Source organism: Oryctolagus cuniculus, chromosome 10, assembly GCF_051225735.1.
Source record: "Oryctolagus cuniculus isolate XC-2025 breed Fujian yellow rabbit chromosome 10, ASM5122573v1, whole genome shotgun sequence".
Taxonomy (NCBI): Eukaryota; Metazoa; Chordata; class Mammalia; order Lagomorpha; family Leporidae; genus Oryctolagus; species Oryctolagus cuniculus.
The window spans coordinates 92,823,258-92,850,450 of NC_142876.1; the positions used below are offsets into that span (position 1 = coordinate 92,823,258).

The 27,193-nt window shown below is 50.1% G+C and overlaps 1 protein-coding gene across 3 annotated transcripts; it reads left to right on the plus strand.

The window, feature by feature from the left end:
- On the plus strand, positions 1–26,815 carry ACOX2 (acyl-CoA oxidase 2). 3 transcript variants are annotated; one of them, XM_008260475.4, is made up of 15 exons: positions 1–26; positions 2,252–2,495; positions 2,834–2,996; positions 3,167–3,318; positions 3,938–4,045; positions 6,993–7,112; positions 7,369–7,484; positions 8,053–8,225; positions 9,712–9,874; positions 11,357–11,547; positions 13,017–13,196; positions 14,456–14,561; positions 16,718–16,935; positions 22,574–22,706; positions 26,445–26,815. In XM_008260475.4, the coding sequence occupies exons 2-15, from the start codon at positions 2,336–2,338 to the stop codon at positions 26,505–26,507; spliced, it is 2,046 nt and encodes a 681-aa protein (XP_008258697.1). In that variant the 5' UTR covers positions 1–26; positions 2,252–2,335; the 3' UTR covers positions 26,508–26,815.
- The last annotated feature ends 378 nt before the right edge of the window (positions 26,816–27,193 follow it).

The window sequence follows — 27,193 nt, forward strand, 5'->3', positions numbered from 1 at the left end:
GAGACTGACGCTGGCACAGGACAGAGGTGAGTCCACAGCTGGGTCACGGAGTGGGAGGCTTAGGAAATCCCAAGGACTGGACCCTCCAGGAAGCTCCTGGTGCCTCTGGGCACCTCGTTTTTCATCCACACATTTACGAGGCTTTCCGGCGGGTCAGGCCCTGCCCAACTGTTAATGCCGCTGCACGCAGGTGACAAAGGTCCCTGCACTCCCTTCTAGTGCTGTCTTAGTGTGTGGGGCAGGGGGTAGCAGTAAACAAAAACCTAAGGATGAGTTCATTCCCTTCAATGTTAGGAGAAGGAGGGTAGAGTGACAGGGCCTGGGATCGTAAAGAGGTGTAGGAGGCCAGCATGGTGGCATAGGGGGTCAGGCTGCTGCCTGCCATGTCAGCATCCATGTGGGCACCAGTGTGAGTTCTTGCTGATCCAGTTCCCTGCTAATGGCCTTGAAAAGCAGCAGAGAGCGGCCCAAGCGCTTGGGCCCCTGCACCCACCTAGGAGACCTGGATGAAGCTCCTGGCTCCCAGCTTCAGCCTAGCCCACTCCTGGCAGTTGGGGCCATTTGGAGAGTGAACCAGTGGATGGAAGATCTCTTTCTCTCTCTCCCTTTCCCTCTAATTCTCTTTCAAATAAATAAATAAATCTTAAAAAAAAAAGAGGTGACATTGAGGGGCAGTGAGGGGAGCCAACGTGCTCTGAGCCGAGGATTCAGCTCCAGCCAAGGGGCTGGTGGAGGGGAGAGGCCCAGAGAGTTTGGGAACGGCAAGCAGCGGCGGTTGGGGAGGAAGAGATGAGAGCAGGTGGCCTCACAGGAACCTCTGGGCCCCCAGCCTGCAGAGGCACCACTGAAGCCAGTGTGGGCGTCCCACCTGCTGCACGCCACTGCATGACCTGACCAGGCGTGGACCCTCTGCTAAACAGTAAGAGCAGCAGTGCCAATAGGCTCAGGAGAGGAAGAAAGGAAGACGAGCGGCAGCCTGCAGGAAGGTGCCCGAGAGCTCTGGGCACTCAAGAGCTGACTTCCCAGGAGCTCACAACCTTTGGGGAGGGACATCTGTGGACCCAGGGACTTGTCTAACATCTCCCAGTGAGGACCACAAAGAGGGGCTCAACTCTCCCAGGGCTGGGGCAGTCAGAAGGGCTTCACAGAGTCCTGGCAAGCTGGGGCTATCAAGGAGAGAGCTGTGCTTTTCTAGAGAGAACAGCAGGGTCAAAGGGTAGGAGGAGAAAGGCCTCAGGGAGGCAGGTGGTGTGGCAGGGACAGAGGGCACCAGGAGCAAACACCAAGGAGGGGAGGAAAATCACATGATCGCTGGTTGATGTGCTCTCCTTGGCAGTTGGGAGAGCAAATGAGACACCAAAGCCAGATGAGATATGATGCTAGCCTGGGGTAATTCCAAAGAGACGGCAAGGAGCAGGCAAATTAGAGAGACCTGTGAAATGGTTGGGGCTGCGCTTGGAGGTTGCCGGGCTCTGGATGAACGGGGCCTGTAAGAGGCCAAGGGTCTGCGGTGAAGAAGCAGGGCCCACCCTGGCTGTGGAGGACACACAGGAGCCCCAGGGAGATGCCGCACAGGCAAAGAGCCAACTTCCTTCCCCTGGCTGCACAGTACCCCACAGGGCTCACAGAAATAGGGCTGAACGAATCCTGAACTTGAGAGCAGGTGAATGGGACTGCAAGTTCCACCAGGGAGCCCCCACTGTGGGGCCAGCGTGTGGATAACGCGCGTGCTTTGTGGTCAGACCCCATGCAACTCTAGCTGCATGTCACTGAACCTAAGATTCTTGTCTTCATGTGCCAGTATCTTTATTTATTTATTTATTTCAGTACTTTCCCAGGCAATGTGTGTAGCACAGAGGAGGAGCTGTGCAGTCAGACTTTGTTCAAATCTTGGCTACCCATCCTGAGGCATGACTGTGTACAAGGCTAGACAGGGCTTTGCCTGCAGCCAGAGCCCACAGAGAACGTTCAAGGGTAGCATGGCACCCAGTGTTTATTTGTTCTTTTTAAAGATTATTTATCTGAAAGGCAGAGAGAGAAATGGAGAGACAGAGGTCTTCTATCTGCTGGTTCTCTCCCAAAATGCCCTGTGGGCAGCTGGGACTGGAACCAGAGCTCTGATATAGGATGTGGGCGTCACAAGTGGTGGCTTAACTCGTCACGCCACAACACGGGCCCCGGCGTCCGGTATTTATGAGAGGGCTGCTCTCCTCCACTGAGCAGCTCCCGGCTGACACAGACCCCGGGGCAGCTCCTCCTGCACGCAGGCTCAGAGCTGACCTTCCGAACAGCCAGGCCAGAAGCGTCTCTGTTCAGATACCAGACGCAGGACAGGATGGGTATCCCAGTGCACCGGGTGTCACTGGGGGACGCCTGGAGCAGCCGAATGCACCCCGACATGGAGAGCGAGAGGTGTGCGCAGTCCTTCAGCGTGGAACGGCTCACCAACATCCTGGACGGAGGTGCCCAGCACACCGCGCTCCGGAGGAAAGTTGGTAAGAGGTGGCTGGGGAACGGAGCTTCCGGGAAGACGAGTCCTGTGCAAGCAGCCCCACCCTCAAATGACAAGCTTGGCTCTCGGGTCCCACTGTCAGAGATCCATTCCTTTGGATTGTGAAGCCACTTTTAGCAATGCCAATATTCCCTGCCCCCATCTGAGGGACAGGAGAGTCCTGGGCCGCAGATCTGGACACTGTGCCTCAGTTGTCTCATCTCTGAAGCCAATCACATCTGATCTCCCGTCCTTGTCTGAAAGGCAAATGGGAGGGAAGATCTGGAGGTGCCAGAAACTGCGCCCAGGTCTCTGAGCCCCTTTGTTCTCCCTGCCCTGCAGAGAGCATCATCCACGGCAACCCCCAGTTTAGCAGTAAGGACAACTACTTCATGAGCCAGAATGAGCTCTACGAAGCTGCCACGAGGAAGAGATACCACCTGCAGAAGATAGCACAGCGCATGGGCTGGACGGAAGAGGGTCGGGAATTAGAATACGCTCACAGGTGCTCACTCCTGGGGCAGCCCTGCCGGAGACCACCTCGAAACTCCCCTGCCCCATGAGCCATTGGGACCATTTCCCCAACAAAGGCAGCCAGGATGCGGATGCCAAGAGCCCCTTCCCTCACCCACCCTGGCCACCCGAACCCTCAACCAGAGCATCTCTCTTCCACAGAGCTCTTTCTGCAGACCTGAACCTAAATTTACAAGGCATCTTCCTGAAAGCCCTCAGGAGCCTGGGCTCAGAGGAGCAGATTGCCAAATGGGAGCCACTCGGCAAAACGTTCCAGATCATCTCAACATATGCCCAGACAGAACTGGGGCACGGTGAGCCAGGGTTGCTTCACGTGGTAGCCAGGCTGTGCACTGCACAACTCTGGGGGGCGAGGAGGTGGAGGACCCATTCAAAGAAATGTAGATTTGTACGTTTAATATGAAAACGTTCCAGCAGAGGGCAGCCAAGGGTCTTATGAAAGGGGTGCCCTTTTTTAATTTGTACAAGCATGCTATGTGATGTTACTTCCAAGTGTCTATGGGAAAATGGAATTAATAGTTTATTTTGGTGCAAAAAATAACTGTAGTCCATGCATAACTATTTCATAACATGTGTCTTTCATGAATTTCTGAAAGATTTCTTGTATGCAAGGATTTCAAAATATTTTTGTACCAAGATAAACATCTTTTTGTTCCATTTTCCATGAACTTTCTGAAATACCCTCATATGACAACATTAGGGCAGTTACTCCTTTGGGAAACTTCAGCATCCCCTCGTCATGGACTGGCAAAGGGAACTGTGTGTCCCCACCAAGGCCACAGATGAGAGAAATGCCTGCAAGCGCAGCTGGGAGTGGAGCCTAGTCCATACCAGGCTGCTACTCAGGGTTCCAAGCTCGCCTGGAAGAACCCTGCCTGGGCCAGTTGTCTAACTCCTTTCCTTGATCCCAAGGGACGTACCTTCAAGGCCTGGAGACCGAAGCCACCTACGATGCGGCCACCCAGGAGTTTGTGATTCATAGCCCGACAGTCACTGCCACCAAATGGTGGCCTGGGGACTGTGAGTATCCTTTCATCCCCCTTCCCTGTCTCTCCCCAAGGCGAGCAAAGTTGGAGGGCATGGTAGCATCGGCTTGGGTGTCCAAGAGACCTCGGGTTGATCTCCTGTTCTGGGCTGGGGATGCTGGGCAAGTCAATTCACCTGCCTGAGCCTCCGGTTCTTTACTCTGTAAAATGGGGTGGGGTGGGGAGAGATGTGAAGAATTTCAGTAGTGAGTGACTGGGTGATGCCCAGGGAGACCTTACAGTAGATGAGGAAACCCAGCCAACCTTGGAGGTTGTGGCCAGGCCACGGGTGCGCACGTGCACGCACACACACACACACAGGTCATAGGTACACATCACATTCATATACACACACTTGGCCTAATCCCAGGACAACCCCAGTTCCTCCAACCTCCTGAGTCAAGGGTGAGACCTGCCACCAGCCACGGTGAGAGAGCAAAGCACCCATCCCTGAACAGGGCTCAGACACAGGAAGGCTCTGCCACCACCATCTCCACTCAGACCGCCCACGCTATGTCTCCCTCTGTGGCCACCAGGTGGCAGCCATACCAAATATCCAACAGGCTCAGTGACTTGCCAAGTTCTAAGGGGTCGCACCAAGGTCTGCCGCCTTGGACTTAAGAATTCATCCCTAGAACACATCTGTGGCACTTGAGGGCCCAGTCAGAGATCACCTTGTGTAGAAAAAAATAAATAAAACCATGTAAGGCGTTCAGCACAAGCAGAAGAGCGACAGAGAGGTGAGGGAGACAGGTGACAGCAGACAGGGAGAAATGAGCGGAAGACATATGAGCGGAGGGGACAGGGACAATGAATGGTCACTGTCAGAAGAGCAGAGGGAAAAATAGCCTTTTTTAAAGTCTGTATTTGCTTATTTATTTCTTTATTTGAAATGCAGAGGGACACTAAGAAAGAGAAAGAAAGAGAGCTCTCCCGTGTGCTGGCTCACTCCCCAAATGCCCACAATAGTCAGGGCTGGGCCAGGCCAAAACCAGGAGCCAGGAGCTCCATCTGACTTTCCCCTGTGGGTGGCAGGAACCCAACCATGTTCGCCATCACCTGCTGTCTCCCAAGGTACACGTTAGTAGGAAGCTAGAGAAAGGAGCCAGAGGGGGATTAGAACCCAGGCACTTGGAAACAACATGAGCATCATAACTGGTGTCGAAGTGCTATAACAACTCCCACTCCAAAATCAGCCATTAAGATCAGGCATGTGGCCAGTGTTGTGGCCCAATGGGTTACACCACCACCTATGACGTCGGCATCCCACATCAGAGTGCTGGTTCAAGTTGTGGCCGCTCTGCATTGGGTCCAAGTCCCTGCTAATGCACCTGGGAAGGCAGCAGAAGATGGCTGAAGTGCTTGAGCCCCTGCTCCCAACATGGGAGATCCAAATGGAATTCCTGGCGCTTGGCTTCAGCCTGGGTCCAATTCTATAGAGCGGCCATTTGAGGAGAGAACCAGCAGATGGAAGATCTCTTTCTCTAACTCTCCCTCTCTGTCACTCTTACTTTCAAATAAATAAATCTTTAAAAGGAATGAAAGGCCAGCACTGTGGTGCAGTGGGTTAAGCTGCAGCCTGCCGTGCTGGCATGCCATATGTACACTGGTTCAATTTTCGGCTGCTCTGCTTCTAATCCTGTGCTCTGCTAATGTGCCTGGGAAAGCAGCAGAGAATGTCCTACGTGGGAGGCCCAGAAGGAGCTCCTGGCTCCTGGCTTCAGTCTGGCCCAGCTCTGGCCTTTGTTGCCATTTGGGGAGTGAACCAGTGGATGAAGAGATGAAGATCTCTAACTCTTTCACATTTAAAAAAAGAAAAAGAAAATCAGGCAGACCACGGTTCAAATTCTACCTCTGCCCTCCTCTGAGCCAGTGACCTGCATGCAGCCTGTGGCCCACTCTCTGAGCCTGTCCCCTTATCTGGAAATGGAACTCATCACATCTGCCCTGTGGGAAACAGAAAGCAGCAGCACAGGGTATGGCACCACTTGGATTTTGATCAATAGTAATTTGTGTTCCCAGCCGGCGCTGCAGCTCACTAGGCTAATCCTCTGCCTGTGGTGCCAGCACTCCAGGTTCTAGTCCTGGTTGGGGCACTGGTTCCCAGTTGCTCCTTTCTTTTTTTTTTTTTTTTTTTTTTTTTTTTTGACAGGCAGAGTTAGAGAGACAGAGAGACAGAGAGAAAGGTCTTCCTTTTCCGTTGGTTCACCCCCGAAATGGCCAGTCCAAAGCCAGGAGCCAGGTGCTTCCTCCTGGTCTCCCATGTGGGTGTAGGGCCCAAGCACTTGGGCCATCCTCCACTGCCTTCCCGGGCCACAGCAGAGAGCTGGACTGGAAGAGGAGCAACCGGGACAGAATCTGGTCCCCCAACCAGGACTAGAACCCGGGATGCCAGTGCCGCAGGCAGAGGATTAGCCAAATGAGCCACGGCGCCGGCCCCGGTTGCTCCTCTTCCAGTCCAGCTCTCTGCTATGGCCTGGGAAGGCAGTGGAGGATGGCCCAAGAGCTTGGGCCCTGCACCCACATGGGAGACCAGGAAGAAGCACCTGGCTTCTGGCTTCGGATTGGCACAGCGCGCCAGCCGTAGCAGCCATTTGTGGGGTGAACCAACAGAAGGAAGACCTTTCTCTCTAACTCTGCCTGTCCAAAAAAAAAAAAAAAAAAAAAATGGGTTCCCTATAATGAGGCTGATGACACAGTGACTGATTCAGTAATACTTTAAGGGGGAACCAAAAGATTTTTTCACAAGCTTGTTCATTTCATAGTGGCTTTGCTAAGTTTGCTAAGTCAGTGCTAAGTCTGTTTGGCTCTTTGGGCACAATTCCCCCTGTCATCAGTGACTTTTCAAGGTACCCATCAGTGACCTCAGCCCCAGGAGGCTGGGTTGGGGGCAGTGACACACAGGCCTTGCTCTGATGGGCCTCTCATCTCTGTGTCCTCAGTGGGGCGCTCGGCCACCCACGCCCTGATCCTGGCCCAGCTCATCTGCTCGGGAGCCCGGCGCGGCATGCATGCCTTTATTGTGCCTGTCCGGAGCCTCCAGGACCACACTCCACTGCCAGGTGAGCCCATGTTGCCCCTGAAGGACCCCCACTGGGCAGAGATCCCAACAGGCATCCCTCAGGCCGGCTGGAATCTAACTGGACAGACTTGGTGCTAACTGGCTGGGTGAGCTTGAGCCAAAGTCAACATCCGCCTGATCTCAGCTTGCTCACCTGTGAAGCAGGTGTGGCAAGCCCAATACCACAGGCTGCTGTGGGCTGGAATGTGCATGTGGTACCTCACTGGTGGGCATTCTCATCTCTTGTCTCCTTCTAGGAATCACCATTGGGGATATTGGACCCAAGATGGGTCTTCAACATATTGACAATGGCTTCCTGAAAATGGACCATGTGCGGGTCCCCAGGGAGAACATGCTGAGTCGTTTTGCACAGGTGAGGAGCCTGGGGAGGCTGCTGCTGGCTCTGGGCCACACACAAGGATCAAACCACAGCTTAGGGGCAATGTGTTATTGAGCAAATCACTTTGCCTCTCTGAGCCTCGGGCTTCTCTACGTAAATACTCATCAAATGCAGAGGCAGTGTACCTGTGGGATTAGGGCAAGGCCACTCCAGGGGAGGTATAGGGCTGAGGGTGATGGGTATAATACTCACCCACAGTGAGGCCTGGCCACAAACACCTGGACAGACACCAGCGAGCCAGAGTGCTGGCAGAACACCTGGAGGTCCCAATTTTGCAGGTGCTAGTCTCTTAGTTGTGGGTCATGGGGAAGTCTCAGTGTCCCAGGAAAGATGCTGTGAACCACAACATGTGGCGAAGTGGCAATAAATCCCTAAGGGTTCTGGTATTTCAACAATCACGGCCGAACCTCTGCATGCCAGCTGAGTGCCGCTGTCTGCTCCGGAAGAGCATCATGGGCCCTGTGGGGTGCGGAGACCGTTTACAGAGGGTGGGGCAGCCTGTGGCTGCTTCCAACCCAACACCTATCATTGTTCAACACAGGTCTTACCAGATGGCACCTACATCAAGCTTGGGACAGCACAGAGCAATTATCTTGGCATGTTGGTGACACGGGTACACCTGCTCTTGGGTGCGATCCTATCCCCACTGCAGAAGGCTTGCGTCATTGCCACGCGCTACTCGGTCATCCGCCACCAGTGCCGGCTCCGGCCCAGGCAAGGGGCACCTGGGGCCAATCCCAGGACACACGGATACCTCTTGCTCCCTGACCCCACCCACCCTCCACCAGAGCTGGGACCAGGGTCCATCCAGCTCTGTCAGTGGGGTCTCTTTGGTTCCCTTTAACCCTGGCTGAGCTACTGCCCCAACCTGAGGGAAGCTGCATAATTTTACTTGTGGCTGAGCAATGGGCTGCATCCTGATAGTTTGCATCCCAGTCCTTCTGACTGGCCCTGGACAAATCCTCTGTGCTCACAGGGCCCCAGTTCCCTCACGTATGAGGAGTGACAGCAATGGGAATGGAACTTGGGAACACCCAACGTTGGCCATCTGGTGGGGTTTCACGCCCTGGATCCAAGATCCAGGATCCACGCAAGAGGGGCTGAGGGCTGGAAGTCAGCTAGACAGAGGCACCACGCTGAGCCCAGTTTCTTCATCTACAAAACGAGTGTGACCAGAGCAGATTTCCAGGGCAGGGCTGAGGACAAAATGCCAGGCTCTTAGGCCAGCGTCCTCCATCACCTTGACTTCAAGTTTCTGGGCTGAGGGGGTCTCCTCTGGACGACAGGGTGCCAGAAAGATGATGTTGTGCACACAGTCCGTTCACCTAGGTTGTGGCAGTGTCCCAAGGGTGGTTACAAGCAGAGTTGTTGCTACAGAGAGGAGACCTCGGGTTCCTTTTAGCTATTGGTGGCTTCTCACCATCATTGCACAGCCACCCCAGAGCCCGACACTGGACACAGTCTCAGGCAACAAGGACCTAGCAATGGCCAAGGCAGAAACAGCCACTTCCTTGGGGTCCACTGCCCTCAAGTTCACATCCTAGAGTGGCTGTTTAGGCTTCATGTGTCTCCCAGAACACAGCAAGTGCACAGGAGCAGTGAGACAAGACAGATCAAATCACCCCTTCTCCCCAGCACCATGGGACCAGACTCAGATCTTTAGGATAATACGGTACTCATGCTGTGACTCTCCACAAAGGACAGCACCCATAAGCAAACATGTTGGTATTTCTGCAGTGAAATACATGAATATTCATGTTAGTTGAGGTTTTTTCTATTTGTATTTATTTGAGACACAGAGAGACAGAAAGACAGACAGAGCTCCCATTCACTGGCTCTCTCCCCAAATGTCTGCAACGACCGAGACTTGGCCAGGCCAAAGCAAGGAGCAAGGAACTCAACTCACATCTCCCATGTGGGTACCTGGAAGCCAATTACTTAAGCCATCACCACTGCCTCCCATGGTCTGCATTAGCAGGAAGCTGGAGCTGGGAGTTGAACCCAGGTACTCCAATCAGGGATACAGACATCTTAACCACCAAGCTAAATGCCTACTCTTAGATGAGACTTTGATAGCCTCATGTCAGTTTTGCAGTGAGTTATAAAGAACTACAAACGTTTAAAGGTTAATGTCATTGACACATGGAAAGGTGGGTGTGGCACAGAGCAGTCTTCTAAATCCTGATTCTTTGCTCCTCAGTGATCCAGAGGTCAAAATCCTAGAGCACCAGACACAGCAGCAGAAGCTCTTTCCTCAGCTGGCCATGTGTTACGCCTTCCACTTCCTGGCCACCGGCCTCTTGGAATTCTTTCAACAGGCATATAAGAACATTCTGGACCGAGATTTCACACTCCTGCCTGAGGTACTCCTGCCCGAGGTCTGCTGGCGGGCACGTTTGGGGAGGGTGGCTAAGACTGCTCTAGCCACTGGGAAGCAGCCACAGCCCTGCTCCCATGGGCCCTTCTCACCTCCGTCCCCGCCCCCACCCTCCCAAGCTTCCAATGTCCCAGGGCATCTGGGGAAACTGTGTACCCTGATGTGTGTTTAAGGTTTAAGGTCCATGCACAGTTGGCCACCACATAGCTCCAAAAATCTTAGTGAAAATACTTACACAACATGTGAGGAACACAGGTCAACAATCCCTGATGTGCATCTGAAACCCAAAGAGCTTAGAATACCAAGTCTCTTGGAACTCATTTGGTGACTCAGTTTGACTTCAACTAACTTGATTCCACTGAGCACGAATGCATTTTACATGTTGCATTTTCAACCACGAAGGCTTCCCCAAACACAGTGCATTTGTCATATATAATAAGCCTTAACTGTTCTGCTTTGCTTTTCTTAAATAAAAAAAAAATTATTCTGATTCCAGATCACACTCGGGCCAAGGGTCTCAGATAAAGCACTGCAGAGCTAACGTGTACTGAGAGTGTGTCTGTCAGACAGACACAGTGCTTTGTACGCACTGCTTCATGAACCCTTCCGACTGCGTAGCAGGCTCCCTCACAGCCCCGTGTGACACACATGGAAGCTGAAGCACAGGAAGGTGAAGGGAGACCACCTTCCTCCCTACGACCTGGAAGTCCGAAGACGAGGAGGGGCGTTCAAGAACCAAAGGCTCACACAGGCCTGCTGCCTGCAGCCCCTCTGTCTTGGTGTGTCCAGGACGTGGTGACAAAATGCCATCACCGGCATGGTTCATCAACAACAGGAAGTTAGCTCTCACAGTGAGGGAGGGTGGGACATCTAAGACCAAGGGGCTGGCGGGTGTGGCGTCTAGCGAGGCCCTGCTTCCTGGTTCACAGACAGCTGTGTGCTAGGTCCTCATCTCAGGAAAGGGGCATGGGTCTCTTGGGCCTCTCTAAACGGCACTGATGCCAGTCATGAGGGCGCCATCCTCCTGACCTAACTACCTCCCAGAGACCCTCCCTCCTAACGCCATCCCTCGGGGGTGAGGACTCCAACATGGAAATCGGGGGCGGACCTGTTCAGGCCGCAGCCCTCCCCCACACCACGCCGTGGGTTGCCAGTCGATCCTCTCAGGCCCCTTTTCTTAATCCTCTGCTTGCCAGCAAAACCCTGGCTCCTTCAGGACGCTGGGCCCAAGGCAGGCAGCTCCCTCTAGCCGAGACTGGAGACAAGGGGCCCGGTGAGCTTGTCGCCTGTCCCGTTTGCCTCTGCAGTGACGCCCCCAGCCGCGTGCCTTTGCATGAGTTTCAGCTTTCACATCCATAGTTGTGAGCTCACAGGTGTGCGCAGCATGCAGTAAACGCTCAGTAAGCACTGAGCACTGCTGTTCCTGGAGGTCCCCCCCCACCACCTGACCCCCTTCCTCTCTCCACAGCTTCACGCGCTAAGCACAGGGACAAAGGCCATGATGTCGGACTTCTGCACCCAGGGAGCCGAGCAGTGCCGCAGGGCCTGCGGTGGGCACGGCTACTCCAAGCTCAGTGGCCTGCCGTCACTGGTCACCAGTGTGACGGCCTCCTGTACCTACGAGGGTGAGAACACGGTGCTCTACTTGCAGGTAGCCAGGTAAGGTCTGGACTGGGCTGGGTCATCACTGCCAAGCCCTAGGGACCACCAAGCTGCTTGGATAGAGGCTTCTGTCTGATGCCCACAAAGGCACAAAGCTTTGGGAAGTGCTGCCTGAGAGCTGTCCAGATCCTACCGAGGTCACCAACCCATGTGCTTCTACCAGATCCACGGCCGCTGCCAGCCAGGCCTCCACTCCCCTTACCTAGACAATGGCATCAATCTCCTCACAGGTCACCTGCCCCACGTCTCCACAGGGAGCGGAGGAACCTTTCCAAAGACTAAAGACTGTGCCTTTCTCTTGCTTAAGTCTTCTCTGTCTTCCCACAACTCAGAGAAAAATACCCTCTCTACTGAGGTCTACAAGAAACTTACAGCTTGGGCCTTGTCTCCCTGTCAGTCCTGCTCCCACTCACTCCTGCCAGCCGTACATTTCCTTTCTCACCACAGGGCCTTTGCACCTGCTGCCCCCCAACCCATCACTGCCTGTTTCCTTTGGAGCAACGATCACTATCTGTAATTGTCTTCTCTTTTTTGTTTACCTTCTTAGTCCTGCTTCCCACCTAGACGAGATGCTCCTTGAGGGCAGGGACTACGCCTGCCTTTCCTGCTGCCTGACACACACACACACACACACACACACACACACCGTCTCAGCCTGCACACAACAGGTTCCCACCTGAGAGGCAGGAATGGGCAAGTCAGCCTCCTCCAAACAGGCGGCTGCTTCTCACCTCTCCAGTGTCTTGGGGCCCTGAAGCTGCTAAAGCCCCTCAGGCTGACCTCGTGTCAGGTGACTCCACGCCTGGAGGATAACACGTAATGAGGTTGTAAAGACACATGATGTTCACTGCTTATCTGATTATCAAAAGAATACAGTCGCATGTGCTAGGCACTCAGTGCCCAGGCCCTTGCCAAGCACTTTCCAAATATTCTCTCCCTCGGTTCTCCACCATCACCACCACCCCCTCCCCCCACACTCACACTTCAGGTGAGTGGAGACACTGAGACTGAGGCAGGTGCAGCTACTTCTAGAGCATCACACAGACCTTGTGGAGCTGCCTGAGAACCCGGGGCTCTGCACACAGAACCCAGAGCCACCAGACTGTACTGGGGAAGCAGCCGGCAGCCCTGCAAGCCTCACCCTCGTGTTGACATTCTCGCATCTCCCCTTTCTTCAGCTAAGAAAATTTAATTTCCGCATAGCCGCCAGACAAGTCAATACAAATCTCCAAATTGGAGAAGAAATCCTGACAGAGGATTCTGTTTGCTCAGACCTCACAGGGTGAACGTTCAGGAGCTGAGAGGATCGGCCACAGCACGAGGGCCCGGGGGTTCTGCAGGGAGGGGCAGATGTCAGGAGGAATGTGGTCTCCCAGGCGACCACCGGAGTCTCTGGGAGTGAGGGGTGCTGGGCAGTCCCCCGGAACCCTGCCCTCTTACCTGCTCCCACCCCACCCCCCCCTCAGGTTTCTGGTGAAGAGCTGCCTGCAGGCTCAGGGGTTTCCAGGCTCCACATCACAGCGCTCCCTCCCTCGATCTGTGTCGTATCTCGCTCTGCCTGACCTGGCCAGGTGCCCAGCACAGACAGCAGCCGACTTCTTCTGCCCAGCGCTCTACACAGCGGCCTGGGCACATGTGGCAGCCAGGTAAGCTAGCATGGAGCAGAGAAGTCAGCTGTCCCTCCTGGGGGCAGGCCCTGCCCACCCTGGGCCACCTTTGGGATTGGTTGGGGGGGACATCTGTGGAGACCCAGCCACTCTGCCCGTCCTCCTGGCTCCTGCCGCCAGGGGTGGAGGAAAGGTGAAGGGACCTCCATCACTTCTCCATCTGGACAAGCACTCTCTAGCCCTGAGAACTGTGTAAATCCTTAGATTCTATCATGATCCACAGTGGAACGAACATAAATACACAAACGTATCAGGAGAAGTCCCAGCCAATCACAGACCACATCCTCCAAAAGACGGGGAGACTCAACTATCTAACAAAGAATCCTTCCGAACCCTGTCCCAAATTCAAACACCAAAAACCACCTAGGAAAAAAATGATTTCTGTGCACAAGGAGAGGTCCTGCACTCCAGCCTGCGGCCTGGATGGCTACTGTGACTTCAGGATCACAAACAATTTAGGACGCCCAGTTACTCATGACAGGCACTGTTCTAGGTGCCAGGACTCCATAACAAACCAGTCTGCTAAGAGCCTCGGGCCTCGCAGAGCTATCCACTGGCCCAGCAGAGCAGGAACATGGGAAATAAGGCTGCTGGGCTAAAAAAAATGCCATTCTCTTCATCTGGAATTGTGTCACATCTGCTTTTCTATTCCCAGAAAAAGCAAAGTAAATATTGCTTAATAAACACTGCTTTACACACAAATTCAAGGGTCATGGGTGGACAGGCAGGGAACAACAACAAAAGGTGATTACCGGTTAATAAAATGCCAAGCGAGTAACCTAACAACTTGGAGAACAAGGGTCAGTTTTCTGTTTTTAGATCCCTTAGGTGGAACATGCAGCAGGCAGGGTCGCCAGCCATTAAAGAAAAACCATTCTGCTGACTAGGACCATGTGAAGTCAGCCCAGAGAGAGGCCCAAAAGCACTGGCCTCAGGATGGAGTGGGAGATAAAAAGAAGGGCAGTTCCTGTGGCTGCCACTGTGCCACAGGATGATTAAGCACAAATCCAAGCCCTGGCTCGCTCCTTGTTAGCTACGTGACCCTGGACAAGCCAGACAACCTTTCTGGGACTCAGTTTTCACCACTGTAGATAAGGAATGCATGGCCTGAGAAGGGCTACATTATGCCCTATGACAACTAAGCCGCCAACACTCAGGGACTACCATTGCTACCTCTGTGGAAGCCCAGGCTTTGCTATTGGGTTGGGGAGCTGACCTAGTCTTTCTATGGCTTTCAGGCTCACAAAGGACTCGGTGCATCATTTGCAGGCCCTGAGGCAATCTGGGGCCGATGAGCATGAGGCCTGGAACCAGACAACGATCATACACCTCCAGGCTGCTAAGGTGAGCTGAAGCTCAGAGGGCCACCCTGCTGGGACAATCCCAACTTTGTCATTGTTCCCCAGCTCTGCACGGTGGCTGCCCTCATTCCACTTCCAAAGCTTTAGTCCAGGGCATTTTAATTAAAGGACTTAACTCCAAAGCAATCTTGCTGGCAGCTCTTAGGGGAAAAGGTAATGAGGCACTGTTATTGGATTTGCTTCAGGTTGTTCAAATATTTCCTCCCAGATAGAAAAGCAGGTCAAGTCTCCCCTTGGCCCCACAGGCAATCCTTGGAAGTCTGATTCAATTTCCACCACATTTTGTGTTTGTCCATAATTCATAGTCAGTCGGCAAATACTTAAGCACCCACTGTGCAGCAGGCACTGGGCAAGACATTCAACAGCAAAGCTGCTGTGTCCAGGTATAATCAAGAAAGCACCATGACAGGAAAACACAGGTGCCTGTGTGTCGGCTCAGCTGGAGGAGTCAGAAGCACTTCCCAGAAGAAATGGCACAATAGCCCAGTCTTCAGAGATGAACTGCAATTAGCCAGCCAAAGGCTGAGGTGGTAGCTTTGGCGAGGAAGGTTTCCAACCAATGGGACAGCTGATCCCAAGTGAGACAAGAAAAGGCTGATACTAGGGAGGAAATGTCAAGTCCCTTCCCACCCTGGGCTTTAACCTCCCTGTCTATAAAAGAAACAGATGTGGAAGAGCCCTTGGAGCTCTGACCCTGTAGCTTCAGACCCTGCCCAGGAGAGATGCCAGTGTGCAGGACCACTGGATCAACTGCAGCACTTGGCAGGACCCAGCCTCAGTCTCCAGCAGCTCCGGCATCACAGGGCAATCACAGCTACCACTTAACTAGCCATATGACCTTGGGCAAGGAACTTCATCTCTCACATGGGTGGCAAAACGGAGTTGCCAGCACCCATGCAAGGCCTCCCTGGTAAAGGCAGATTCTTCCCAAATGAGAACCGTGATCAGGTAGCTGTTCTACCGAAGACTGCCAGCCATGCCCTGACCCCATGGAATAAAATCCCTGCTGTGTCATTCCCAGCCTTTCATCAACCTGGGCACAGAAGCAGGTGCTCCCTAACTACAGTTCTCATCACCTCACTGTACCCCCATACTCCAGCCTCATGAGGTCACCTGCAGCCTCCTATAAGTACAGCCCTTTGCCCCTAAGTCACTCGTGCCTGGAATGACCTTTCCTATCCCGTGTGTCTCTGGATGAATTCCTTTAACACCCAAGACACTGTAATGTGGCTACTTAAAGCCACTTCCAGCAACATGAGCACCACAGAGGAGATGGCTAAACATGCACAAACTCGGCCCCGCTCTGGAATCTGCACTTAATAAGATCTGCAGGTGGTCTGTATGCACTGGCTTATACTCTCCTGTCCTCTCTCCCTCAAGGAGCTCACAGCTAAGGATAATTCTGTGCACTTGCCCAGGGAGAAGGAGTGTACTCAGAACCATTAACAACCTTTGGACATGGGCCACTCAAAAAGGGCTTTAGGCTTAGGGGAAGCAGGGTCCTCAAAGCCTCTTGCTGGGACGGGCATTCATTCTTTAGTTGCCAGACTGTGGAGAGGAGAGGGGACCCAGGGAAGGAGCCTGTCTGACAGGGGTTGGGGGCTCTCACCAGTCACTTCCCAACCTGTGCAGAATGTTAACTGACAAGGCTAGACAGCTTAAATATAACAGCACCGCCTATCTCAAGGCGTTCCACTCTAGCTGGGGTGAATTTCTCCACCCAGTAAGTGTGCACATATACACATACACATCCCACTGGAAACACAACGGACTCTTGACAGAGTGTTGTGTCCTCCACTTTCCCTAGGCCAGCCTCCAGCGCTCCTGTATTGTTCTCTCCACTTTGAAACCTACCTGAATCTGCCCTGGGCAAAATGGAAAACCAAAGGCCAAGTTTCAAAGCCCCCAATAAGCACACACACACACACACACACACACACGCACGCGCGCACAGCCATACAGACCATCACAACGGCTCTGCCAGCCCCAGCGTGAGCTAGGACAGGAGCTGGCTGCTGTCAGTCTGCTGGGAAACATGGCTGCAGCAAGTCCATTCCCGGCAGTCAGGCCAAGCTTGCAGGATGGCTTCTGAAGCCAGAAAGCAGAACTCCGGGCTAACGCATCTGTGCACCTTGGCAGGCACACTGCTACTACATCTCTGTGAAGAGTTTCAAGGAGGCTCTGGAGAAGCTGGAGAACGAGCCAGCCATCCAGCAGGTGCTCAAACGCCTCTGTGACCTCCACGCCCTGCATGGCATCCTGACTAACTCAGGTGACTTTCTCCATGACGGCTTCCTGTCTGGGGCCCAAGTAGACATGGCCAGAACAGCCTACATGGACCTGCTCCCCCTGATCAGGTGAGTTGCTTGGACTTCAAACCATGGTAGCCTCCAGAGACCCTTGTCACAAGTCATTTCAGTCTCTAAAACCTTGCTAGCACAGGGTCTGGCAGAAGCAACAACCTGAAAAGATTTCCACCCTAATTATCATGCCAACATAAAGTATTACAGATTTAACAAAAGAAGAAAATGGGAAAAAATTAGAGATAGAAATGCTTGAGAATAAATTAGCCTCCTCAACTGAGCTCTTCAACACTGTCAAGGCAACAGGAACATGTTCACGTTCTAAGGCAAAGGACCACAACGCCACCTGCTGTATAGGAACAAGGTGTGTGACTCACATTAGTCTTAATCACAGCCAAGATGCAAGGAGCACTTAGGTGGCAGCCAGGCATTGTGCCAGGAGCTTGACAAACGTCTTCTCATGTAATCCAGACAGCCCTTTGAAATGGGTACTATTAAGCTCCATTTTTACTGGGAAGGAAAATGAAGCTTATGGGAGTTCACTTGGCTCAGCATCACAAAATTAGAAAAGGAGGAGCCCCATGTGACCCCCGAGTCTGTGCTCTTAACCTGTACATTAAAGTTCATGCTGAACTACTATTTATTTCAAACACATTCCTGTCTTTATTGAATGTGTACTTAAACAAATTTTTGCCAAGTTTACGAAACTTGTTTTATTCCTCCCTCAGCTTCATATTTTTTAACGCAGTAATTCATATACTGATTTGTACAATTATGAAAATCATGTTTAAATGAAGCACTACTGATGGACAATTTAGGGTCATGAAATATGAATGCAATGCTTTCATCTTGTTATCATAAACACATCTAAATGATTACTCAAAAAACAAATCAAAGCCCTACCTGACCAGACCACTGGAGAAACAAGAATTAAAACAAAACAAATGACTTACCATTGTCCATTATATGAAAAATGGGCTGATATGAGAACACAATGCTTCTGAGACCTCACTGGGCAGAAAGTGGGCTGCCTGCTACACGTGGGGGGTTGTGACTTTTCCTGTAAAACCTCCCAATGTTCTGTCAATAATGCCAAGAGAATAAAAAGAAAAAAGACTGGAAATGTTTAAATAAGATTTTCCTGATAGGTTAAGAACAACTAGACCAAATTCCTCTTTTTTGTTAGAAATTCACTATGTTATGTGCCATTTATGAGTGCATATAACCTCTTACCAGACAGCTGGTGGCCAGTACATGTTCTCTTCAATTAAATCACCAAAAAATTGTCCAGCACACATTTGATACAATTATTCCCCAGGTAGTAAACTTTCCCTAATATAGAGAAGCCATTCTGACTTCCAGTGATGGAAATCATTAAAAGCACAATTAAGTACCACACAGCTCAACCTCACCTGTGTCTAACTTTCTGAAAGGCTCAGCATTTGAAAGCACATGAACAAAATAATGTTCCAGCTCCACTTGGCAGTGATGATAAAAATACAAAAGATCACCTTACCACCCCAAAGCATGGGTTTTTCTCTGCAAACAGCACCAGAGTGCCTGCCACAGCTCCAGAGACTTAGAATGCAAGACAAGACAGACAGCACTGACGCAAGCTGCCAGCTTCCGCACACATCACAGCCACAAATTGATTTACTTACATTAGGGTTCCTAAGTAACCTCACCATCTCAAGGTAATTAAGTGTGTAACAGATTCCATGCTTTTAACGATTCTGTGTCACAGTTCCCTGCCTTGATGAGTCATGACTGCCCTCAGATTTCTGAGATGACACATGAAGGACAGCTCATTATTCCAAGTGACACCAAAACCGGCTCCCTATGCAATGCTCATTAACAGATCCAAACGGGTTTAAGTGGTCCTAAGATCAGCTGGGGGATCGGTAATGATTCAGCCTATGCATTCACTTTTCTTCCTTCCTGAAACCCTACCAAAACATCAGCAGACAGATTCCAATTTCTGAAAAGGCAAAAACCGACAGACAGACACAAAACAGGAGAGGGAACATGAAAGTGGGAGGGTAGGTGGCCACATGGTGTCCCAGCAGACAAGTGACAGCAGAGACCCCTAGGGAAATAGCCACATTGTGCAGTCCTCCGGAAGGGGGCGCCAGCGAGACTGACAGGATGGCTGTGAAAGTCAACTTCCACCTAAAGCTTTCCTTGGCCCTGTCCTGGCAGGATGAACAGGCCTAACTGAAGATGGGGTCGCCCTACAGACAACACCTCCCTCCTTCAGCCCTCTTTTCCCACCAATTCCTAAAAAACTGGCAGCCAGGCTAGATCTGCAGGAAAATAAGATCACTCCTCTCTGGAGCACGTGACCAGCCCAGGGAGAAGGATTAGAGACGCTGGTGCCAGAGTCCCTTGGCGGCTCACCCAGCTGACTCCACAGTGAGCACACTCCCACCTTCTGGTCAGCCATGCACGGACACTCAAGGATCTCCAGACACCTGGGCTGGACACTTAAGCAACCAAAGCAAAGCAACTTAAAGACACAAGAAAATCTGCAGGGAGAAGAAAACTTTAGGGAAAAAAAAAAAGTACTATCTTCAAAGATGTAGGATAAAGCTGCATAAATCTCACAGAAAGAAAGCAGAAAGACCAAAAGCAATAAATAAATAAAAGTAAAAGGACCAACGCTAGCTGTTTATCATCTAAAAGACAAGTCTAGAAGACAGAGAAAATATAAGGAGAAAATCATTAATAAAATAATTCAGAAAAGTATCCCTCAAATGAATGACTTTCAGATCAAAAAGGGCCACAAATACCTACACAGGAGACACACACACACACACCTGAGCACACAAAATGAGATATGCATACACCATGTAAAATGGGAATATTCCCAGGGGTTACAAAGAAAAGAGTGACAGAGGAAAGGGCAAGGACTGGGGAAGATTTGGATGTGAGTGGGGGATTGTGTGATTTTAAACAGGTCAAAGAATTCCTGAAAATGACATTAGAGGAAAGGCCTGGAGGGAAGGGGACTGTGGCCATGGGTAAAAGAGCATTCCAGAAAGGCCTTAAGTATTAGTGTTGCAGGTCAGAGTGTGCTTAGCACATCCATCCAGGAACTGAGCGGCGGCCACAGAGGTGGGAACAGCGTGACTAAGGAGGACGCTGAGAGCGAGGGCAGAGGGTTAAGGCCAAATAGGGAGGGGCAGAAGAGGGAAGGCCGGTCAGTGCAAGACTTTGGCTCTTTCTGTGTGGGAAGGGGAGGTTTCTGAGTAGACTAGACACAGTGTGAAGTCATCAGGTGTCTGCCTTTGAAGGGTCACTCCAGTTACCATGTCAAGAATTAAAGAGTGCAAAAAAGCAGGGAGAACATGGAAAGATGCTGGCAGAATGAGCCAGAGAAACAGCAATGGAGGTGGTGGGAAGCAGTCAAGGTTCAGATCCAAGTATTATAAAAGTAGAATGGGATTTGCCTACAGATTAGATATGGGGCAAGAGAGAGAGAGGAATGAAGGTGTTCAGCCAGAGAGAATTTCAAAAGGGGAAGACCACCAAAGGGCCAGGCTGGTCAGAACGGCCAGAGTCCAGAAGACATGCTATGCTGGAAGTCTGTTAGAAGTCTAATACACAAGTTGGCAAGCAGGTTGAGTGACCCTGCAGGAACAAATTTTGAAGTCACTGGCTTAAAATCCACCAGACAGATGATATCACGAGGAGTGACTGCATAAAAAGGTCTTGGGACTCTCCACAGATAATAAGGAGGTGACAGTGACAACAGCTATTTCAGCAGCGTGTTGGGAGTGAAAACTTGAACGTATTCAGTCAGGAGGAAATGGCAGAACTGGGAAGAGCAAGCATGAACAAGCAAAATATCTTCAAGTTTTGTCATTAAAGGAAGCTATGATCTGGAACAATGACAGACAGGGAAATGGAGCCAGAAGCCTGATTTTAAGCTGGAAGAGGGAACAGGGGTTAGCCCAGTGCTTAAGATGCCCTCCTCCCACGTTAGGGAACCTGGGTTCAATTCCCAGCACTGGCTCTCAACTCCAGCTTTCTGCTAACGCAGACTGGGAGGAGGCAGTAATGGCTCAAGTAATTTGGTTTCTGCAACCCACATGGGAGATGTGGACTGAGTTCTTAGTTCCTGGTTTTGGACTCAGCCATTGCAGTGAACCAGCAGTCAGAAGCTGTCTGTCTGCCTTTCAAATATATAATTTAAAAAAATGGAAGAAATGAGGGTATGGGGTTTTTTCCTATGGTTATTTTTTATTTACTTGAAAAGCAGAGCAACAGAGTGACACAGTGAAAGCATGAGAAAGAGACCACCCACCCACTGGTGCAATCCCCAGATGCCTGCAAAAATCAGGGCTGCCAAGCTGCAGCCTGGAGCCCATGTGTGTGAGCCATCATCTGCTGCCTCCCAAGACGCATTAGCAGGAAGTGGGATATGAAGCAGAGGAGCTGGGACTGAAACTGGCACTTGGATATGGGATGTGCTCATCCCGAAGAGTGGTTTAATCCACTGTACCACCCAGCCCACCCCAACAACACGTTTCCAGGCTGATGGAAATGAGCCAGCAGAGGGGCGCTGGGGCATTGTAGGGGAAGGGAGAATCACTGGAACATTATTCTCTGACAGGCAAGCATAGAAGGCAAAGCAGACCAAGAGACTGACTAGACTGAACTGGAAGCCTAGACAGCTGACCTGTGCTAAGAAGGGAGAAGGCACTGTATGTGCACAAGAGTGGGGACTTGTAAAAATCCCCTTACTGCCTCCATTCTGTCAGTGCAATAGGACGTAAAGTCATCCAGGTTAAGAGACGGGGGAGAAAGGTAGTGTAGATTTCAGAACGCAAGAGAAGGGATGAAACAGTCACCTGAGAGAACGAGAGCAATGCAGTGTGACCGCTGAGCACCAAGCAGAGCCTGCCTGAACCCTCAGCAACCCCATCAGGACTGCTTCTTCCAACTTACACAGCTACAAACTTAGTGGCACAAAATCAGGGGAATAACAAAGAATGGGTTTTGCATAACTAGTATGACAAAGCAAGAAACCCCGTTCAATACACTCATGAGAGAGTGTATAACATAGGCCATGGAATTGCAGCAGGATACGGAGGGATGTGAGGCCACAGGGAGAGTGAGACAGTGAACAGGTAGGAGGGCTCAAGATGGCAATGAAGAGTCATCAGAAAAGGGGCAAACTGGGGAGAGCGCCCCAGTCACCTCGGACACCGTGATGACACATGGTCACCATGGCTGAGTGCTGATTACTGATCTGGTAAAAATGGCAACTACACTGAAAGGCCAGAAGGAGGCATGGAGGCAGGGAGAGCTAGGCTAAAAACAAATCCTTCTCCCTTGCAATGGCCATCCAACAGATATCTAAAACCAAACCACCAAGAAGTAGCTACACAAAAAAGATATCCAGAGGTATTCAGGTAAATACCAGAACATCAGCTCAAAGACTGGAATGATGGCTTCTAGGGAGAGGGAAATGGAGCAGGAGACATGAATATGTTGATTTTTAAGTAACAGGCCTTAAGGAACTCTCTTTTACTGTGCATTTGTAACAGATTATAAAATAAAACCTAAAAAAAATTCAGAAAGAAAAAAGTAATGATGCAACCCAAATTAGGTGTTAGCCACCATCCCAAACCAACAAGATCCAAAAGAGCACTCTGAAATACTTACAAACCCATGTTTCCTCTCTCAGGAAGGATGCCATCCTGTTAACCGATGCTTTTGACTTCACCGATCAGTGTTTAAACTCAGCACTTGGTTGCTATGATGGAAATGTCTACGAACGTCTGTTCGAGTGGGCACAGCGGTCACCAACCAATACCCAGGTACTTGAATAGAATGCGTTACATAACAGAGCAGAGAACACAGTGAATACACCTCCATGTTTTCCCATTTTAATTGACTTCCATTAGGTAGGAAATCACTCAGCATGTCTAAGATATTTTTGGAGAATTCGTAAACCAGGAGTGGGTGCGGCTGGCAGGAATTCTAAGCCGGGACTAATGAGCAAAGCTCAGAACTTGGTAAAGGGAATTAGGAGGAAGGCCTAAGCTCTTAATCATGGCTTGACAGACCCAAGAGCACATACACATAATGGCAAACTGGCTTTGAATTAACAAAAAGAAGAAAAAACAAAACACAATACTGCAATGATTTCACCATCTTACTTTGAGTCCTTCAGCTCTCAGTGTTGTGTGGATAAAAGTTGGTATTCAGAAGTGACAGGAAGCTGGGTGGGGGCATCTCTCTCACACCTGTTGGAGATGCTTCCCTCCTCCTCTTCACTCTGAGAGCACAATCCTGGGGGCAAAGAAGGCTGTGGCATTGCCACCTTTAGCTCAGGAGGCCACACAAGTGACAGTGACAAGGGTGACGGCAGAAAGAGCCCCAGAGAACTCTCAGGAATCTACCACATTACCAGCAAGAAGAGAGTGAGGACTCACAAAATGCTGACAGGTGAGGGCCAGGGTGTCAGCCTCTACAAAGTCTCAATGGAAAAAGTTATGAACATCAGTGGCAACATTAACCGGAGTGAAGAAATAAACCCTGTGAGGGAATTAATATTTAATACCAGATTTGGCATAGATGATCAAAACAGAATCTCTGGGCATACAACAGATGACTTTTTTTTTTTAAGTTTTCTAATGCAAATACGTGATTCACATGGTGAAACTTTGTTTCTTACCTCTGTGATCCAATTTCAGAAAAGGTGTCTCAACAACTCATCCAATTGGCAACTCTCAGGCTTGTGTTCACACTCAGCATGGTGTGAGACTGGCCCCTAACCATTCACATGCTGTCATACTTCATAGCTTAATTTAATGTAATTATCAGAAAATTAATAGCACTACCAGTTACTCCAAGATGGTTATAAGCTGGAAGGCCATGCATTCTGGCCATTCCCTGCATTCCCTGTCCTCAAGAAGGTGTCTTTTTTTTTTGGACAGGCAGAGTGGACAGTGAGAGAGAGAGAGACAGAGAGAAAGGTCTTCCTTTACCGTTGGTTCACCCTCCAATGGCTGCCACGGCCGGCGCACCGCGCTGATCCGAAGGCAGGAGCCAGGTACTTATCCTGGTCTCCCATGGGGTGCAGGGCCCAAGCACTTGGGCCATCCTCCACTGCACTCCCGGGCCACAGCAGAGAGCTGGCCTGGAAGAGGGGCAACCGGGACAGAATCCGGCGCCCGGACCGGGACTAGAACCCGGTGTGCCAGCACTGCAAGGTGGAGGATTAACCTAGTGAGCCGCGGTGCCAGCAAGAAGGTGTCCTTTTAACTCAGTGAGTGAACAGGAACAACTTCGCTGAAGAAGGCAGACACTGACACTTAACCTACTTCTAGTGTGTTACTCTTTTCTGATTAGATCCCTGCCCTGTAGGTTTAAATCCCGGCATCCAAATACAACAGTCCTCCCCCTCCAGACCTGCTCACTCGCCTGTCCCTGAGTGCTCTACACAGACACCTGCCCTGCTTTAACACCTGCCAGGAAATGCTGACGCATACAGCTCAAACCTGGCGTAGCGCCGCTCTGGCAACATCCCCGTTCTCCCGACTCAGCTTCCCTAAAGACTATAGGGGATTTTATTTTTACTTTTTAAAGAATTTTTATTGTAAAAAGTTTTACTCTGGATATTACGTGAGAGCAGGCTTATTTAAACAAGGGGCACAGCTGGCACCTAGTGTCAAGAGACTTTGTAAAATGCTGAAGCACTTCAGCCCATTCACTTTTGTCCATCTCTTTCCATCTGACTACAACAAGGATCTATAATGGAGTAGACACACAGCATTTATGGAATAAACGAACATAGTTTTATGACCTACATGGTAATACAAAGGGACCTGCTGTATTTGCAATGCCACAGACTCTCATCATCCTAGCTTATACCCCCTTGCTAAAAAGGTGACAGGTGCAGCAATGTGGCTCTTTCGTGCACAGCAATTCAGAAATATGAATTTACAAATGACCTTGGAGAACTATTTCCAGTTATTCAAAATGACACTCAGTTGACTGCTAATACACAGCCGCAGGATCGTATAACACTTCCGGCTCCTTCAGAGACCACCAAAATAGCACTTCTAAAGTATAATATTCTAATATGCTGTAGATCATTTTGGAGCTACAAAGAGACATTTTTCCTCATTTGCACAGTAGAAAAATGCACAAGACAGGTATTTCAAAAAATTAAGACAGCAGCTATGCTGAAATGTGCCCTGTGGACACAAAAGCACAAATGGGAATATATTTCACAGACATTTTTCTACCGAAAGAAAAGTGCTATGCTAAGTTAAATGTCTTAGACTCCTAGGAGAGTCTCTCTTTTACCTCAGACAGGTTTTGTCAAGTTTTATCCCTAGACAGAGTGCTGTGCTCTCTCTTCGTTGATTCTAGCCATAGTGTCCTTGGCTTTTTTCCTGATATGGATGCTATTTCAAGCCAGTTTCTCCAAAATAAACTGCAAAGACCGTGCCTCCTGCCCAAGCAAGCAAGCAAAGAACCAAGTGGGATAATTTCAAAACAGCAACCCTAGGTCCTCTCCTCCATCCCTGCCCAATTATTCTATTGTAAAAATTTAGTCAAATAGGCCGGCGCCGCGGCTCACTAGGCTAATCCTCTGCCTTGCGGCGCCGGCACACCGGGTTCTAGTCCCGGTCGGGGTGCCGGATTCTGTCCCGGTTGCCCCTCTTCCAGGCCAGCTCTCTGCTGTGGCCCGGGAGTGCAGTGGAGGATGGCCCAAGTGCTTGGGCCCTGCACCCCATGGGAGACCAGGAGAAGCACCTGGCTCCTGCCACTGGATCAGCGTGGTGCGCCGGCCGCAGCGCGCCAGCCGTGGTGGCCATTGGAGGGTGAACTAACGGCAAAAAGGAAGACCTTTCTCTCTGTCTCTCTCTCTCACTGTCCACTCTGCCTGTCAAAAAAAAAAAAAAAAAAATTTAGTCAAATAGTGATGAGTTAACAAGGTCTACTGATTCATTCATTCCTTCCATCAACAAGTATTTATTAAGCACAAGTTTAGGTGCCAGAAGTTATCCAAGGCACCGAGGACATGGTCTAGGATAGATGTTGCAGACTCTGTTCGAGGAGCACTTTTAGTGTGCACAGGCAAACAAGAAGAAAAACAAAGGAAGTTAGAAAAGATGAGGCTAGAGCTATGAAGGAAACAATTTAGACAGTGCAGTAGAGAATACTGTGGATACCCTATTCTGAAGGGCAATATGGTTTACCTGATTCCACTTTCTGGTTCCTTGCATTGTGGCTTATGTTCAATATCAAAAAGCTTCAAAGAGTCAAGCCTTTTATTTATATTAAATTCTAAAAGCAAATGATAAGCTGAGTTTTTTTTTTTAATTGGCCACTTGCAACCACAATTTAAAATCTGCATGAGAAAATGAAGGGGAAAATGTTTCTCCATATGTCCACAGAAAATGAATTTTAAAAATAGTTTTAAAAATTAAGAATATTATGTAATATTGCTTTTTTGACACTAACGACTTAATTTGAAAGTAAAAGCCATTAATTCTGAGAGAAATATTCTGTCTTAATAATGCATTTCTTTCCACAAACAGGAGAACCCTGCGTATAAGAAATATATACAGCCGCTATTGCAAAGTTGGAGATCCAACCTATGAAATGACCAATACTATTCAAAAAGCAAGCAGCACCACTCTGTGATCACGGTACTATGGCACATATAGAAAATGCAAATCTTAAATGATAAATGTACTCTCTTATTCATTATTTTTTAGATGCAGCCTGAAGTAGTATCATGAAACAGTATCTGATTTATCTCAATACAATCCATAAGAGAATAAAACAGGGAGTAAATGATCACTGAAGCTGGTCAATGCCTAGGTGTGTGGGTGTTCATGACATTGTCCTCTACTTTTGCTTATGTTTGAAATTTCCCAATAAATAAAAATAAATAAATAAAAAAAAACCACCCATTTATAGCATCTATTTGTTTAAATACCAAGATTTTGCTTTTAGATCTACCAAAAGCCAAAGGCTCAGTGTTTACAACTTGCATCTTTAGTACACACTTGTCCTCATGTCAGAAAGCACACACAAAGCAGCAGGGGAAGCCGGTGCTCGAGACTGCCTACGTCCCATATCAGAAGGCCTAGGATCAAGTCCTGCTTCCACTTTGGATCCAGCTTCTTGCTGATGCGTGTGGGAAGCAGCAGATGATGGCCCAGATGCTTGGGTTCCTGCCACCCATGTGGAAGACCCAGATGGAGTTCCGGGCTCCTGGCTTCCACTGACCCAGTCCTAGCTGTTGTGGGCATTTGAGGAGTGAACCACTGGATGGAAGATC

Excerpts from the sequence above, each read along its gene's own strand:
- ACOX2 (XM_008260475.4), top strand. The coding sequence starts at position 2,336 with ATGGGTATCCCAGTGCACCGGGTGTCACTGGGGGACGCCTGGAGCAGC. Across the intron at positions 2,997-3,166 it reads GAATTAGAATACGCTCACAG|AGCTCTTTCTGCAGACCTGA; the intron begins GTGCTCACTCCT and ends TCTCTTCCACAG. Across the intron at positions 11,548-13,016 it reads CTCTACTTGCAGGTAGCCAG|GTTTCTGGTGAAGAGCTGCC; the intron begins GTAAGGTCTGGA and ends CCCCCCCCTCAG.